The sequence below is a fragment of the Pseudorasbora parva genome, chromosome 7 (assembly GCF_024679245.1).
Source record: "Pseudorasbora parva isolate DD20220531a chromosome 7, ASM2467924v1, whole genome shotgun sequence".
Classification (NCBI taxonomy): domain Eukaryota; kingdom Metazoa; phylum Chordata; class Actinopteri; order Cypriniformes; family Gobionidae; genus Pseudorasbora; species Pseudorasbora parva.
This window is the reverse complement of record NC_090178.1, coordinates 642,555-661,002: the sequence shown is the minus strand read 5'-3', so window position 1 is coordinate 661,002 and position 18,448 is coordinate 642,555. Positions and strand designations below refer to the sequence as shown.

Sequence of the window (18,448 nt, the reverse complement as noted above, 5' to 3'; positions counted from 1 at the left end):
TGGAGGGAAAATGCCCTTCTAAAATGTCATATACATGGCAAAACAAAGCAGGCTCATATCAATCTCGTATTGATTTTTTTTTAGTTTCCAAACAATTTATTGACAATTCATCTGTTAATATCTTTAGTAACCCCTCTAAGAAAAAGTTATCTAAGTTATAACTACGATACTTAACCCGCACATTTACTTTCTCACAGTATGGCTCCTTCACACACTCCACAGCGCTAATGTAGTCAAGAATATAAGTTCAACACCGCCCTCTGGTGTTCACTGCGAGAACACACACACACACACACACACACACACACACACACACACACACGCACGCACACGCAGAGTCAGTAGTGAAAGATTAACAGATTGTCAGACATAAATGCCGGTGGTATTATTTCCTGTAAACAGTCATTCCGACTAAGTATTTTAATTATTGTCTTAAAAGAGATTGATGAAGTTTCCGTTCCTCGATGCTGATAAAACATGCGCGTTTGTTTTGTGTTCTTCGATTGGCGGTCCAAAACGGATCTCTGCTGCAAATTTTGCACAGTAATTATTAAATTCGCCTAAATATTTTGTCAGATATCTTTACTAAGTTTAGAGTTTTTTTGGCCATATAATATAAATAACCGGGGTTTATCACTTTATCATCGTGTCACTGACCGTGTTAAAAAATTAAAATGTGTCACATAAAGTAAAGGAAACGTTGTGTTAATGTAAATATATTCATATACTCATGATAACAAATCTAACTAATTCACGACGAGAAATGTGTACGTCATAGTGCGGCAGCCGCGTCACGTGACACCCGCTGTTTCTCACAAAATACAATAAATAAATACGTACATAAATAAATAAATAAATAAATAAATAAATAAACAAACATATTAATTAATTAACAAATATATATAGAAGAATAAATATGAGAGGAGATGACTAATTAAATCTATCTATCTATCTATCTATCTATCTATCTATCTATCTATCTATCTATCTATCTATCTATCTATCTATCTATCTATCTATCTATCTATAAACACAGAACTGTAGTTTATTATTAATGTGCTAAAATTGTGCAAAAATGTCTTCATGCTAATAATTCAAACTAATCAATATTTTCGAGATTATGTCAGAAAATCTGTACTAAAGATGCTTTTTTATTTTAATTTACATACACAGATAAATATATATTTTATTTGGCCACATAGTAAATTATAGCCTGCAGCTTTTCTTTTGTGGTATTTTTCTAATTATATTGAAGTTTTATTTTATTTTTAAAAAGCCATATAAGTTTTAAGTAAATAATTGTATTAGAGAACTGATCTCATGTTTATTTGTAACATTCCGAAATCCATGACATCTCATTACAGTTTTTCTCAGTCGCTTTGGTACATTTCTCGAATCAAACTCACAATTTGCAGAACAGTAAGTGCATTTCTCAAAACAATAAATAGCAGAACACCATAGATAACCCGCAAAAGCCCCTCTCTTCCTCAAAATCACCAGTTCATCTCTCAGAAGGAAATATATGATCATCAGAAGACAAGTCCTCGGGTTCGGGTCCGACAGATTGTTCAGTCATGTTGTCAATATAACGGTTCACTCTGGAGGGATGATCTGATGGAAACTACGGCTAAAGTTTTCATGACAATTATTGTCAATTGTAAGTTACATCTGACTGTGTGTGTGTGTGAGTGGAAATGCAAGATAATGGAAAAGATTCAAATTTACACTCTTACTTTTTGTATTTTTTTGTCAGAACATGTCATTGAGATACAGAAATGAACAGACAGCACTGAATAGCACACTGAATTTTGAGAATTTCATTTCTGATCTGAGAAATGTACCAAAGCGACTGAGAAAAACTTTAGTGAATCTATTAATTTTGTATTTCATGTTTTATGCAAAATGATTTCGTGTCTCTTTAAATCCGCGTCCAATCAGTGAAATGCGCTCGAGATTTGAAAGGTGGAGCCTCATTGACCCGCTGATCACCGTCTCTCTCTCTCTCTCTCTCTCTGATCAACACGCGTGAGTAACACTCTCTCATTCACAGTTTGATCTCAGTTTATCATTCTTAAACGCATTTCTCGTTAAGTGTGTGTGTGTGTGTGTGTGTGTGTGTGTGTGTGTGTGTGTGTTGAGCCACAGCTGACTGGAATATGAGTGTGCAGTTTGTTTCTGTGTTATAATGGCATCTTTCAGTCAGCGGTGTGTGGCGTAAACCGAGTGTTCATACACAAAAACTGTTTAAAGCGAATGGTGCAGCTTATAAGTGCCTTAAAGGTGTGTGTGTGTGTGTGTGTGTGTGTGTGTGTGTGTGTGTGTGTGTGTGCACTAATTTAGCGGGTTCAAACGGCGCTAAATTTGAATCTGCCAGAGGGAAACCGCTCAGCGCGTCACCATAGCAGCCCCAACCGTCACCTGTCTGTCGTCCAGAACCGAATAAAGCCAATTAACGGAATAATCTCCTAATTAAACACGGTCTGACCGGCGGAGGACTTCACAAACCGGGCGCTGAACTCCTCCAGGCTTTCCTGACCGACACTGCCCAAACTGGTATCTTCAAACGCAGTTTATTATCCTTAATCATTACACGTTCATTGTGTGGATGACGGTAATTCATTACCAATATAACGTTAACGTGTATTTTATTTATATATATATATATATCTGTACATCTTTGCTCCTGACTGATAACAAAATTATTCCTAATTTATAAAAGCTTGTTTCCTCCACGTAATATAAAAAAGTTTGAAAGTTTGTGACTTCTCTGCTATTCGTATTCTGTGGTAGAAACACGCTTTAACGTTACTTATAAATGCTATTAATTGAAAACTTTAAGTTGTTTAGATACCAATGTTTTCGACACGACAGAAATAACGTTACAGACAAGAGAGGCGGAGTATTAATAAAGATAAATGTAAATGTCACAGTTGAATTGAAAACAAAATTACATTCAAAGCTAGACATTCAAGAGTTATCACCTACAGTGAATTTTAATATAGCTGTCCTTTATAATACACATTCTAATAACGTTTCTTTTTATGATTAATTAAGTATTGTGGCTAAACAACTCAACGTTTATTTAAAGAAAAAAACTATATGGTATTGTGATTTTAACATCAACTAGTCTGACAATAGTAAGCAAAAATTAAAAACAAATATGACAATATTTGCAAATGATTAAAGGGCCCACTAGGATAACAAAGCAGACCAAGACCCTTATTGATATGGCATTTACTAATAAACCAGAACATATAATAAGGACTTGATCCAAATTATTCAACTAAATATACAAATAACATTCATTAATGAGGTTTTATTATATTCTATAAACTATAATCCTGATCTGCCCACATTGTCGCTCTATGATAAATTAAAATAAGCTGATAACATCACTGTTTACTCCAGAACGACTGTACAGCCAAATCTAATTCTGCTGCAGTATTGTCCTGTTTAACACTGAAGCTGCTCTGACACAATCGGCGCTGGAGAAGAGCGATATCAATAAAGATGATGGATTGATTGACTTACAACCTGATAACAGGTCTCTCCGACCACAACATGACCCTTTAGAAATCGCCACTGGTACTTTGGTAGATCTGATTGTGATGAAACGTGTAATTCCTGAAGCTAAGACAGTGCAGTTTGAAAGAGAACTTAACAACTTAAACTGGGAGCAGATCATGGCTGTGCACTGTAAAAAAGTATATGTTCAATAAGTTATGACAACATGTGTTTACATTTTAACTCATCAAAATATGTTAAATGTTAAACTTTTTGTTAGTTATACAAGATGTAACTCATTTTTTAAAGTCAGTTTAACATAATTTAAGTTGAGATAACAAACCTTGTTCTTGTCCTACGTTGTTCATTGGAACACGCGCTGTGTCGCTCCCCACGTTCATCAATCATTCTAATAAACATTTATTTTGGAACTCAGATATATGAATAAGTAGATCATTATTAAATCAATATTATATGTAGCTAGCATTAACATATGATAAAAGTGACGGTCACCTTATATTAATTGACCAAGATAGTGGCATATTACCTTATGAAGCTAACGTTACTTTCTCCAGCTACATATAAAACCAATAATAGCTAGTCCATCTGCGTTTTACACATGACATCATCGTGTCACCAAATATACGGATAGAAATATACTTTTGAATCAGTTTTAAAAAGTCTCAGTTTCAGTCTCCAAAAACACAGAATCCGCCTGTTTGAAAAGCCGATACAATACAAAATGTATACATATTCAGCTAAACGCGTCTCAATGTGGTCAAGATCGCTATGCAATATGCAAACATACAGCATGTTATGATTATATGATTATTATGTTAGCTGAATGGTTACTTAAATGACCTGTTTATTAAAACGAAAGCGAGATCAGCATATCTCTCTGCAGTCCGAGCTTGTCACGAAGATTTCGCCATCTTTCAAAGGCTTCTCCAAGGTTTACACGTCTCTTGCTTCTTCTACTGTCCCAAAATCCTCTCGGGTCATTTTTTTCACCCGTACGTTTGCGCTTTGTTGAGCTGGCAGAACGTACAGGCAAAGAGTAGTCATGGTCCATTATCATACAGACTTTTTTATACGGGGGTTCCCCTTATACTGTCTGTCAGTGTTCCTCTTTGAGTTTGGCGGTTCTGCCGAGTTCGCAGGAAGCAAGACGCAAACGTGGATATGACGTGAAAGACTGGCGACATAACGGAAATAAAGACACGGTCCGTGTCTTCGAATTAAAATATTAATTTCTCTGGATTTAGAAGTTAATTGGAACTGTTGGGATAATGTAAACACACAACTTTAAAAAATATATAACATATAGTGATCTTTTATATTTTTAATGCTGAAACATTACATATTGTGCCTTTAAATTTACAAAAGTTTAAGAAATAAAGTGTTACTAGAATTACGTAAGGCTAAGGTCTCATATTACACCCAACTTACAGGCAAAGCGAAGGGTAACGATAATTCCCTCCGGAAACATTTAAATAATAGGACTAATAAAACAAACAAACCCAAAGGGATAAAGGAACTTAACTCAAAGGCAAGAATATAAATATTAGTGCCACTATGGCTTATTAATTTAATTCGTATTTTGTGCTGAATTAACACAAGATTTTGAGTCCATAGATTGTAATTTTCCAACTGGAATATCTTCAGCAGCTTCTATTTACATTAAAGAGTTCAGGAGACAAAAGTTGAAGAGATTATTAATAATTTGTCAAGTTCAAAATCAAACGATATCTGTAGGATGAATAGCTGCTTTCTTAAAAAATATACAATTGTGTAAGTTAAACCACTGACACATCTTGTTAATCTTAGGACTGGTACATTTCCTTTAGGATGGAAAAAGCTATTATTGTGCCAGGATTTAAATCACTCTGTGTAATTATCGTCCAATTTCTATTTTACCAGTTTTATCCAAAGTGAGAAAGTTGTAGCAGCACAATTGGTTGATTATTTAGAAGCCAATCAGCTCCTTCACCCGCAGATGTCTGGTTTTAGATCGGGGTATTCAACCGAAAGTGCAAACTGCAGTTTTATTGAAAATGTGAACAAATCCCTGGATGGGGTGATGTGGTGGGAGCTGTATTCCTTGACCTTAAAAAGGCTTTTGATACCACCAACCATAGCTTGCTTTCAAGTAAAATGTCCTCTTTTAATTTTTCTAACGAGGCAGTACGTTGGTTTGAGTCCTATCTTCAAGATAGAGCACAATGTGTTAAAGTTGCCCATCGCTTTTGAACATCTAAATGGGCGTACCACAGGGCTCTATACCTGGTCCTTTGCTGTTCAGTCTTTTTATAAATGATTTGCCATTAAATTGTTCAGGTGCCAGTTTCCAGCTCTATGCAGATGTTCCAGGTCTTGCACCTGCAAAATCACCAGGGGTCTCATTTATAAAGTGTGTATACGCATAAAACAGGGCTGGAAACTTACAATTTTTTACAACAAAACCCTTCAACTACTAGCCCTAAACAACAGCTTCTCGGGGGGTTACTCCGGAAAAAAATGGTGTTTGGGGGGTAAAATGTGTGTTATTTTGGCAAGGTTGCTGCTAAAATTCTCACTCATGGGTCTATACATCACATAATAGTCGCTTCAACCCGCGGACATATAAAACTACCCACGGAAAAAACGCGGACTTGGCAACGCAGTGCAGTTGAGCTCTGTTGACATTTGACAATGCGTCGTTCCGCTGCTCTGATTGGTTGTCGGTCTGTCCAATCGAGGTCTTTCCTGGTTCGGTTGAAACACGCCCCATAATCACCGCCCAATGAGCATCAGACTCACATTCTGACTAGAGCTGAGGATGAGCACAGCAGGCTAGCACACAATAACTATTCTCGCCGCTTCATAAAGTGATTGTGCAGCCGCTGTAGTGAGATGGGCTGTGTGTCGATGTGTTTAGGGCCTTTATGGGTCTTGTGAGTGGGAATGGACTGAATGCCAATGGAGGCCGATCTGAAGCTTTTCTCAGCTTTACACTAAAATATCTTCATTTGTGTTTGTTCATTGAAGATGAACGAAGGTCTGACGGCAGGGATGGAAATTAACTTTTTTGTCCACCGACCACTGTGGCTGGTGGATTTCAAAATCTACCAGCCACTCCATGTTTTTACCAGCCACTTTCTTGTTTTTAACCGACAATGTGTAACTGCATGTGAAAATTAATACTACAAGCTCTACAATACTTAAGCTGTTTATTTAATCTCAATGAAATACTGACATTTTTTCACTCTTATACGCACACACAAACACACACAAACCATGAACTGATATACATTTCATTAAATGAGTAGGGCTCTATGTTCTCAGTTTTTTTTTTTTTTTTTTTAACCTGGATGTGGCATTTGGATGATTCTTTTATGGCTTCCAGTTTTAGGTTTTTAGTACCAACAATGAAACTACTAGTTTTGGCATCTTCTGAAGCGTGTTGACGACACACAGAGCAGAACATTGTCAGTAGGGATGCACCGAAATAAAAATTATTGGCTGAAACCGAAGCACTAAAAGAAATTATGCCAATTGTCCATTGCATTTATGGCTAATGCTATGACTGAGTAACTTTACTAAAAATCAAGGCTTTGCAATTGCATTAATTAATATTAAAGTTTCAAATAATAAATCAATTACAAATTATGCAAATATTTATTTAGCACATTGCAACATCAAACAGTATAAAATAAAATTCAAAGTAAAATGTTTAACTTGATCTCACTCATGTGTACATTAAATAATAATGTACAGGTCTACTAGCCTGCCGAAATGTAATAAAGTAATCAAATGTAAAATAACTGCATATTTAACTGTTTAAATGAAAGATTATTCCTTATTAAACTTACAAAAGCTATTCAATCAAGAGCAGTGAGTGATGTCCTTATCGTTTGTTTGACATTAAACAGAGCAGTAAAAGCTACTGCCCCTTTAAGACCTAATAGAGGGATATGCGTCATCTTTCACGACTGTATAAAGTTCACTGAAGGCATATTCAGACTATGTCTGCTAGAATACTCATCAAGATGAACATGTTGGCATACTTTTTGTGTGAGTTTGTCCGTTTAAGCACAAGACTTAAAAGAGAACTCAATATTTGCACGCTGTGAGACGGGTGCGCGCTTCCGGATGACTGACGGATCTTCTCTCAGTGCGCGCGAGTTATTATTTTTATTATTTGCGTCTTCTGGCACTACATCTGGGTAATGACGGCAAAAACGACTGGTCATATTCGGATATACGGCCGCACTCGCATGCACTGAACACAGTTTATAAAGAGGGGAAACAGTATGCTATTTTTATTTACCCGCCACGGTGGCCGGTAGGTGAAGCGAGTTTACCCGCCACAACTCAAAATCACCCGCATTTGGCTGGTGGCGGGTGCTAATTTCCATCCCTGTCTGACGGGTGTCCAACCACATGAGGGGGAGTCATTAATGATGACATTTTCATTTTTGGGTGAACTAACCCTTAAAGGATGTAAATTTCATTGTTGGGTGAAGTAAGCCTTTAAAGGCCGACTGAAGTGCCTTGAATCGCGCCGCATTATTCGATCCCCTGAAACGGCTCCAGCTGTTAGCAGCTCCTCCCCTTTTTTTGGAACAGCCAATAGCGTTTCGTTAATATACAGTTTGTCTAGAGCGCAAGAGCGGACCTTTCTCTGTTTGGTGAAGCCAGTTTCCTCTAACCGTTTACCATCATAATCTCCTCCATATCGCTCTGAAATGCAGCATTCTGTGCAGAACTCAAATGGGTCGATATGTTTGTTGTGTCCGCGGACTCGCACATGATCCGCGCTGCGCTCGCGTGTCTGTATTCTAACTTCAGACCAGAGCCGTTGGGGTGTGTGCGCTGCTGCGGTGTGTGAAACTAACGTGAAAACAGACTTTATTCGCCTCAAATGAAAGCATATTTACACTGAATCGTCTCCCATCACATATATAGTGTGCTCTGTGACTTTCACCATGAAGAAATGAGTAAATGTGTGTTAACATCTGACCGATTTCAGCTACAGCAGTGAAGGGGGCGGGCTTTAGATTCTAGAGCGCATTCTGATTGGACAGAAGATTTGACGAGAGAGTGAAGTCTGTGATGATGTCACCAAAATCTGAGATTCGTTTTAGCGGAAGTGGGAGACTGTAAATTTTGAATGCTTATATCTCCTAAATGCTAATTTTGTCATAGTTTTGGAACACACCAGATTATTCATAACTTAAGGCTAACACAGTCATACTAAAAGCTAAAAAACTTAGATTTTGATTTCAGTGGGCCTTTAACCTTTAATTCTGTGTGTTTGACAGCACTCCCGGAGCGTTTATCGAAGGCTAGCTGATGAATATGGAGGGCGCGAGGGTAAACGTCCGCATGGACCGGCTCTACACGCCCAGGACGGAGCGCCACCCGAGCGGAACCAAAACCACGGTTCTCCTGCACAAAAGAGACTCGGCTAAAGAGCCGAAAAAGGAGCCCGCGGTTCCGCCGGCCTGGTGCGAGACGCCGAAGCTATCCCGAAAGGACGCCTCGCTCCGGAGACGCCTCCTCAAATCCCTCTCCTCATCCGACGGGAGCAAAAATGAGTTCAACACACCTGGAGAAACCACCGGAGATCACCTGAGCTTCGACTCTCCGGACATGAGCCCAGCCGGGCCGCTGTCCTACAGCACCTTAAAAACAGACGACTTTCTTTTCTCCTGTCGAAAGCGGCGTCTGATGTTCTCACAGGCCGTTACGTCCACTTTAGAGACCGGGAGGTGTGACGTGAGCCCGACGGAACCAGATTTGGACGACAGCATCATCGCCGGGCTTCACACGCACCTTTTGGACGATAATTTCCGGTCGCCGGTTAGAGCGGAAAAGCCGGTTTTGGATGCGCTCACGCCTGCCATGGAGGACAGTGGCTTCAGCTCTCTGGGGCTGGATAAATCTTCAGACTCCTCGGTGGATCACGACGGCTCTTTTCAGGAGCTGGTGATGCCGAGCGGGCGAAGTAAAAGGCGCTCGCGGCTGGAGAGACAGCGCCGATTGTCCACGCTCAGAGAATCTGGCTCGCAGTCAGAAGACGGGCCTAAAGGCGCGCGGACGGATCCGCAGAAAGACGAGGTGTTCCTGGACACGACGCCGCTGAGCTCCGCCATGTTGAAGATGCAGGATTTGTCCCTAACGCCAGCGCTTCAGGCCGTGTTCGCCATCAGCCTCCGCAGCTCGGGGCTGGACGGGCCCGTCAGAACCAGCCTGCCTCTGTCAGGACTCATCGGACGCAAAATGGGCCTGGACCGGGTGGACATCATCTCAGAGCTGAGGATGAGGAACATGAGGCACGTGCTGGCGGCCATCTTGAGCCTTCTCTCCGCAGCTGACATCTACAGGTCGGTTCTGCTCAAATGTTCATCGTTCTGGTTGTTTGGTGCGCTGTAATGTATAAACCGTGCGATTGATGGCAGGTTCGGTCAGGTGTGTGAGGACTGGAACGACGCCATCACCGAGAACAAAAAAGCGGCTCACAGGAGACGAAGCCACATCAGAGAGCTCAAGATGGCGGTGGAGGTGACGCGTGTTTAACTTTTGTGGCACTCTAGCATAGAACGTTTTACACCGGCCAGTGCTGCACTGTCACATGACCTGCATGTTGAATGCAAGTAGCGTCCAGTCTGCATTAAAGGCACAATATGTAAGATTTGGGGATTTTAAAATATCAAAAATCCATTAGAACAGGGTTTTTATATATGTATGTTAGGGGTGTAACGGTTCACAAAATTGACGGTCCGATACGATCCACTGGTGTCTCGGTTCGGTACGATCCACTGGTGTCTCGGTTCGATACGATCCACTGGTGTCTCGGTTCGGTACGATCCACTGGTGTCTCGGTTCGATACGATCCACTGGTGTCTCGGTTCGGTACGATCCACTGGTGTCTCGGTTCGGTACGATCCACTGGTGTCTCGGTTCGATACGATCCACTGGTGTCTCGGTTCGGTACGATCCACTGGTGTCTCGGTTCGGTACGATCCACTGGTGTCTCGGTTCGATACGATCCACTGGTGTCTCGGTTCGATACGATCCACTGGTGTCTCGGTTCGATACGATCCACTGGTGTCTCGGTTCGATACGATCCACTGGTGTCTCGGTTCGGTACGATCCACTGGTGTCTCGGTTCGATACGATCCACTGGTGTCTCGGTTCGATACGATCCACTGGTGTCTCGGTTCGATACGATCCACTGGTGTCTCGGTTCGGTACGATCCACTGGTGTCTCGGTTCGGTACGATCCACTGGTGTCTCGGTTCGATACGATCCACTGGTGTCTCGGTTCGATACGATCCACTGGTGTCTCGGTTCGATACGATCCACTGGTGTCTCGGTTCGATACGATCCACTGGTGTCTCGGTTCGATACGATCCACTGGTGTCTCGGTTCGATACGATCCACTGGTGTCTCGGTTCGGTACGTTTTAGCAGTTTGCATAACTGTTATGTTAAACAAAGTTGATTAATTAAGGGATGCAGGTTATTTTACCTCTGAACACCGCTGTTGATAATCTCCCGTCAGACGCAGTCCGTTAATGCCGCGCTTGTATGCAATTCTCAAAACGTCCACAAAATGGAGCCATTTATCGGAAAATCCGATATTACAAAACCGATACCCGATTATGGGAAAATGCTTCAATATCGGGAATCCGATATAACGGTCGATCACTATCGGTAATGTAATGTGCCGTTACAGTCAGGTAGCTTTGTGTATCCGTTGACGTCCAGCCGTCTGTTGTCAGAGCAACCGCTGTTGCTTTGGCCAATTGGTTCTCTGTTTGGGCTTTTGTTTTTTAGTACAAAGCAGGAATTACTGGCTGAAATGGGCTCGTGAAGGAACATTGTAACGGGGCTCAATTACTTTAAGCACATTCTTAAAACTCCGTCTGCGGTGCGTTTTGCGCTGCGTTTGCGGTGCAGGAGCCGCACGCCCTGTTGTGCTTTCACATATGTTGCGTTTTCTGTCCGCAACCGTTAACATGGGTACGGAACAAATACACACCGCATAGGCTACGCACTGCAGACGGCGTTTGTGTGAAACGGGCGTAAGGTCTCATATCCGCGGCTATAAATGTCTTGCCATTTGAATAAGTTGGAAATGTCGGTCTAAATGCTGCGGGGATAGTTTGTGGGATAGTTTGTGGCTGTTTCTTCTTTTTATCGTCTTGTTGTCAGTGTAAATGAGTTGATTGACATGAATTATTCCCGCTGCTGTACCATCATGTAGCAAATGCGACATACCGTTGTTTTTTAATCCATCACTCTTGCCAACACCATCATAGCTTACAGAGAATCCAAAGTTCACCAACACACCAGACCCGTTGGTTATTGGAGGATCCTCTATTTCTGGTCTGTTGAACGCAATAGCCATTTTGCGACGAGCGTTTAGCGTGGACTGAGTAAGAGCACCTGACGGAGCAGCCTAAAACATATGTTTTGTTTTTTTCTCTTAGTCAGGGGCATTGCCTGTTACGTCGTTTTGGTTATTGGGCTTCCGTGTTGTAACGCATATTATATTTCACACACTTTTTTTTATTTTCCAAATCTAATTAATTAGACCAAGAACCGTTCGGTACATAATGCGTACCGAACCGAAAGCCTCGTACCGAACGGTTCAATACTATTACGCGTATCGTTACACCCCTAATGTTATATATATAGACCTGTCACGATAACACATTTTGCTGGAAAATAAATTGGCCGTGAAATGATTGCGATAAACGATAATAGTCGTTCGAAGACCATTTTCATCTAAAATAATGATAATGGCATAATAATGCAGGTACACCTTTTCAAAGATCAAATAACTTATTTCGAAAGACTATTTAACACTGAAAACGAAAACATTTTAAATATCCACAAAAAATGAACAAAACCACAAAAAATAATAAAAGCGATGGACTCTCAGTCTGTTAACAAAAAATACTTGAATAAACACACTAAAAACAAAAATAAAATGGATGAATTGTGCGATTAATTGATTAATTGACTATCGCGACTAGGGATGTCAATTTTCACAAATTCCCATGATCGATCGTCGTTTAAATTACCGATCAATTAATCGTTTACCATAAAACTGAAATATGCGTCTACAGCAGTGGCTTACAGCCGACAGCATGACAGGCCTATGTGCAATGCTGCTCAAAACGCCATGTTCTTCACCAAATGAATGAGAAGGATTTTTTTTATCTAAACAAAGGGCTATGGGATTGTAAAATTAGTCGATGTTATTTATAATTTAATTAAATGACTTATTTAATAACCAAATATAACCTGTAATACAACACAAACTCAGATCTGATTATTCAGAATCTGTGGACGCACTTCCAAGAGCAACGTGCTGAAACGTCACCTAAACCCAATTAATTTGTCTACCTTGTACTTTTTGTGCCATGGCCTGGAATAAATGAAATGAATGAATGAATTCAAAACGATTTATTAAAATATTGTTTTCATTAATGTTATGTAATGTGGCCGTCCCAATCATAGTTATTATTAGTCGTGCGTTGCTGTTTGAACGTGAGCTGAAGCCGATGCGCTGAATCAACACTGGTAAGGTACACTGAAACTTTGCTAGCACGTTATTTAACTCAACAAAAAGCTTCCTATATGAGATTAATCAGATTTATATAAAGTTAACAAAATATTACAAATTATATATCTTCACAAAATGATGCGAATGCACAAGTGAACTTGAATTGAGTTGCTGATATTCATCTTCAGAATGGGAGACGCTCTTCCTGGAACAACGCTCTGAACACGGCACCTAAACCCAATGACTTTACCACCATTTATTAAAACAGTGTTCTCATTTCTGTTATATAATATGACCGTCCCAATCATCGTTATTATGCATTGCTCTGTATGCGCTAGAGCCGAAGCACTGAATGAAAACCGGTAGCCATCACTGACTGAAGCCATTTGCTAGTGCGTTTTATTTCGCTGAAAGAAACGCATCCTATATGATTGATCACATATATAACGTTACAAAATAAATTTAATATTACAAATTACTTCAGCACAATCTGATGATAATGCAGAAGTGAACTTGAACTAAGTTACATGTGCGAGTCAGAATGCGTGACTCGTGTTGTTCATGCGCTCTTCCTGGATCAACGCAACGAAACACACGGCAAATAAACCCATTTACAGTAGTGTTCTCATTAATGTGGTGTAATATGACAGTCCCAATCATAGTCATTATTAGTGCTGTTGGAGCTGCACACTGAAGCTGATCACCGCCACGCTTTTACTACCGCTCGCCTCTAACGTTAATTATTAACCAAATGCATCCTTATGAGATAAATCAGCTAAAGATAGGCCTGCACAAAATAAACACAATATTACAACTTACATTTGCACAAAACAACAGGCTGTGAATGCACATGCACGCTTGCAGTCATGATGAAGGTGTGACTCCAGCTGTAAAATGGTCCCAAACAGAACTCGGGCACGCTCGCATCGTTTTTCCTCCCGTTTCCTCACGCACGCGCATGACCCTGCTTAATCGGTGATCGATAAGTCTTATCAATCAAATGTCTTATCGACAATTAATCGATCATCGATTAATCGTTGACATCCCTAATCGCGACTATGACTATGACTTTATTGACTGTGTATGTGTGTAATGTATGTCATGTGTAGTAGCCTTTAAGTTGCTTTGTTTTTTTTAGTCCTGTAATTTCGTCGCCCATCAGTGACATCATCATCCCCGCCGCGTTCCCCACTGGTGTTATTTTTGTGCACGGCAACACAATCGCCACTTTAATATCTGATGTGTTTTATTAGACACTGCATTTATAGATTGTCCTCCAGATCAACCCAGTTAGTCTTCTTGTTTAAATCTGCTGTTGTTGATTTACCGCTCAGAGTGCCGTGTTTTACCGCCTAATATGATCTCGCTCACTGCAGTGTCAACAAGCGGCTCATAGTAGCGTTATAACATCACTTTAAAGGGTTAGTTCAGCCAAAAATGAAATGTCTGTCATTAACTGCCACCCCATTACATTAGGGAGAGAAGTTTCATTTTTGGCTGAACTAGCCCTTTAACACACGTGCGTGATATGATAAAAGAGCTCTGCATTACACACACGCGCGGAAGAAGCAGAAGCGCTTGCGGCAGAATAAAAGCTCTGCCCACTCAAGAGTCAAGACACGCCTCTGTGTTGAGTAAGAGACGGAAAATTACATATTGTGCCTTTAAGTCTGTGCATGTTTACAAATACACTCACAAAACACCAGCTTATTAACTTAACCCGTTGTCCCAGTCATGCAAACTATGTGTGCTGATCTCGTGTGTGTGTGTGTGTGTGTGTGTGTGTGTGTAGGGGGCTAAGCCAGCCTTTGTTCCTGATGGAGACACCCGGTCGGCGCTGGCTTCCAGGTCCGCTTTGGGCAGCGTTCAGGCTCAGGCCAGGACTCCTCACACACACTCGGCCTGCACCCCGACACACACACAGCACTGCAGCTCCAAACGCATGCAGTTCCTGCAGGTGCGCACCTGTCCTGATCATGTGACCAAAGCTTCTTCCAATGACTCTGAACCATGTACTCGACTGTCTAGGTTAAAGGGATAGTTTAGCCAAAAAATGGGAGTGTGATGTTTATTTGCAGGGCATCCGAGATGTTAAGCACAGGCCAAACGTTTGGACATAATACTATTTGTAAAGTTTTTGAAAGAAGTTTCTTCTGCTCATCAAGCCGGCATTTATTTGATCTAAAATACAGATTTTTTTTTAAATATTGTGATATATCATTACAGTTTAAAATATTAGTTGTTCAGTGTATTCTCCTCTAAATGCTGATGTATTTGAGTGCTCAGAGCTGAATGTTCAGGATGGTTCCTCCAGTCTTCAGTGATCATGATCATCAGAAATCATTCTCAGATGAGGATTCATTAGGAGTGCTGGAGACAGCTCTGCTCACTAATATAGCTGAGGAATAAAAGAACTGCATTTATTCAAAATAAAAACATATTTTCTAATAATATAAATCTCCTTTACTGTCAATTTAACACATCCTTGCTGAATAAAATTATTGATTTATTTTTAAAAAAGGAAGAAAAAAATGACTGACCAGTAGAGTATATCGCGGTTACAAAAGATTTCTATTTTTAAAACATTTGCTTAATTTTTTTTTTTTTTTTTTACATTTTATTCAACAAAGTCTTATAAAAAAGTATCACAGGTTATGAACATATATTAGTGATCAGCAGAACTGTGTCCAGCACTCGTAATGAATCCTCATCTGAGAATGATTTCTGAAGGATCATGATCACTGAAGACTATATATATAGTGTCTAAAAATTGAAATAAATAAAAATTATATATATATATATAATTTTTATTTATTTCAATTTTTTTCCTAAATGAATAGCTTTGTCCAATGACTGTGGTTTTAACTTATATGGTGGAGAAGGCGACGTTTGCTAGAAGGATGGAGTGAACGATCTGTAATCTACGGCTGTATTTTGTAGTAATATTCCCCTTTGTCCTCAGACACACTCTTTAGTTCGGTATGGTACTGGAGTCTCCTGTTGTTACTGTACTAGCGTCTCGCGTTATCTAGACAATGCCGTCTCTCTCAGAAACTCTCAGTTTAATCAGAAATGGTTTAATCCGTCAATAAGAGGATAAACCGCTGCTCACTGCTGCAGGAATACAGTCGCCCCTTTCTTCAGTTTAAGACGCGGAGCGAAGCTGAAATGGGCCGAACAAACGAACGATCTTGAATTAATTTGTTGTGGTATCGGATTATAAACCTCACCCATGACTGTTGACATTGTTTATCTGTGGGAAGGGTAGACACGTCCTCCTGTCCCCTGCACAGCCTGAACATATGTGTCCATGTTTGGACAGATGCAAATGTTGAGGTGTGCATATTAATGATCCCCAACGCTTGCGTCACGGTTGGTCTGATGTTGAGAAGCACTTAGTTTTTCCGAGCAGTGGCCTGGTTTTCACAACAAAACTAGCCCGATCGCGTCTCTAGCCGGCAGCCTCCACAGCAGCAGAAGCTCCTCCAGGTCCTAGTGCCCACCCTCTAGAATGATATAGCATGTAGTGGGGGCGCTCTTGTTACAGTAATAAAATGAAATATACAGATAAATTTAAGGTAGTGAATCAGCGAATTGATTCGGATCGCGTGTCAAACTGCTGAAATCACTTGACATTGGGGATGCTAAATATTTTTGGATGCCTTGTAACGGCTCTCTCTGACCCTCAGGTGGCGGAGACGCTGTTCAGCGATGAGTTCCTGAAGCCGTGTCCGCGCTGTGAGCATCCGGCGCGCTGCCACTCGCTGCGGGGCGAAGGTGTGTGTAGCTGGAGCCACTGCGGCTTCCGCTTCTGCTCCGCCTGTCTGTGTGCCTTCCACGGCTCCAGAGACTGCCAACACCTGTCCAGCAAACGCAGGAGCAGGAGAGACGTGCTTCCAGGCAGCGCACAGAGCAAACGCAACATCAGGCGCCTCTGAGTGTGTGTGTGTGTGAGAGGTGCTTCCAGGCAGCGCACAGAGCAAACGCAACATCAGGCGCCTCTGAGTGTGTGTGTGTGTGAGAGGTGCTTCCAGGCAGCGCACAGAGCAAACGCAACATCAGGCGCCTCTGAGTGTGTGTGTGTGTGAGAGGTGCTTCCAGGCAGCGCACAGAGCAAACGCAACATCAGGCGCCTCTGAGTGTGTGCGTGTGTGAGAGAGGTGCTTCCAGGCAGCGCACAGAACAAACGCAACATCAGGCGCCTCTGACAGAGAGTGTGTGTGTGTGTGTGTGAGAGAGAGAGACATTGAGAGGTGTGTGTGTGTGTGTTTGCCCTCCTGTATGTGTGGGTTTGTTTTTAATTATGAACTTCTGATGACTTTGCACTTTTTGTACAGCAGTTATGGTCCTGTATCCGCATGTATGTAAATATTGCTCTTTACATGCTTGTTTTTATTCATTGTTTTAAATAAAGCACTTTTTACCTATAAATGCATCTTGTTGTAATCACTCACGGTCATCATCTAATGAGGAATGACCAGACCACATTAGCAGCTGAGAGTGTGTGTGGGCGTGCGTTTCCTCTCTCGCTCTAGTCACGCGCGCGCACCCTACCGGGAGAAGAGCCCGTACGGCCCATACAAGGACCTTCCGCTCTATTAACGTCAAGCCGACCCATACTCGAAAAAAACTCTCCGACACTAGTGAGAAACCGGAAGGAGTATTATTGACACAGAAATACTCCATCAAACGTCCAACATTAGTTTCTGAAACTGTGTCTGTGTTTAGGATGGAAATCCGAGTCTTTAACAGTGGAAAAAGCTCAGTGTGCAGGAAACAGCATTTCACCGCCGCTTTAACGGGTTACTTCAGCGATTAGCATATGGCTTTGTATCAGCAGAAACCCTGGAGTATATTCAAACGATTGCGAATGATAGTGTTTTGTTGGGGGCGAGATATAAATGCACAATTGCAAGTTATAAAGTCATAATTGCGTGATGAATTATTGTAATGCTCTACTGGGTGGTTGCCCTGCTCGCTTAATAAACAAACTCCAGCTGGAGGTCTGAGGGGTGTGGTTATGGGCCGTCCAGTAGTGCTGCAGCGAGCAAGAGCATGTATGTATCGCTGCAGCCCGGAGACCTGCAGGTGGGAGGAGTTTATGCAGCAAGTGGGTGGAGCTTATGTCGCAAGTAGGAGGGATTTTGACAAATGTGCAAGTGGGAGGGGCTTATGCCGCGAGTAGGAGGGATTTCACAAACGTGTGTGGAAATCCTTTTCAGTCTATGAGAAATCCCCAAGCGTTTGAGGCCGAGGACCGCGGTGAATGAGAGAGGCAGGAAGTAGCGACAGTACTGAAATGAGACCATTAAATATCAGGTTCTATATCATGGTTTAATTTCTTACGTCTTTGTTATTATCGTGTGTCCAGACTGGCTTTCGA

The 18,448-nt window shown here is 41.3% G+C and overlaps 1 protein-coding gene across 3 annotated transcripts; it reads left to right on the top strand.

Annotated features, from left to right (window-relative positions):
* Positions 1-1,946: 1,946 nt before the first annotated feature.
* fbxo43 (F-box protein 43) lies at positions 1,947-17,490 on the top strand. 3 transcript variants are annotated; one of them, XM_067449470.1, is made up of 6 exons: positions 1,947-2,025; positions 8,808-9,872; positions 9,948-10,050; positions 14,858-15,022; positions 16,755-17,022; positions 17,222-17,490. In XM_067449470.1, exons 2-5 carry the CDS (start codon positions 8,839-8,841, stop codon positions 17,001-17,003), a joined length of 1,551 nt encoding a protein of 516 aa, XP_067305571.1. In that variant the 5' UTR covers positions 1,947-2,025; positions 8,808-8,838; the 3' UTR covers positions 17,004-17,022; positions 17,222-17,490. The 3 variants fall into 3 exon arrangements, with proteins under 3 accessions (XP_067305571.1, XP_067305570.1, XP_067305569.1); XM_067449469.1 differs by having other exon boundaries at positions 1,950-2,023; positions 16,755-17,490; XM_067449468.1 differs by lacking the exon at positions 1,947-2,025 and adding an exon at positions 2,358-2,553 and having other exon boundaries at positions 16,755-17,490.
* Positions 17,491-18,448: the final 958 nt, after the last annotated feature.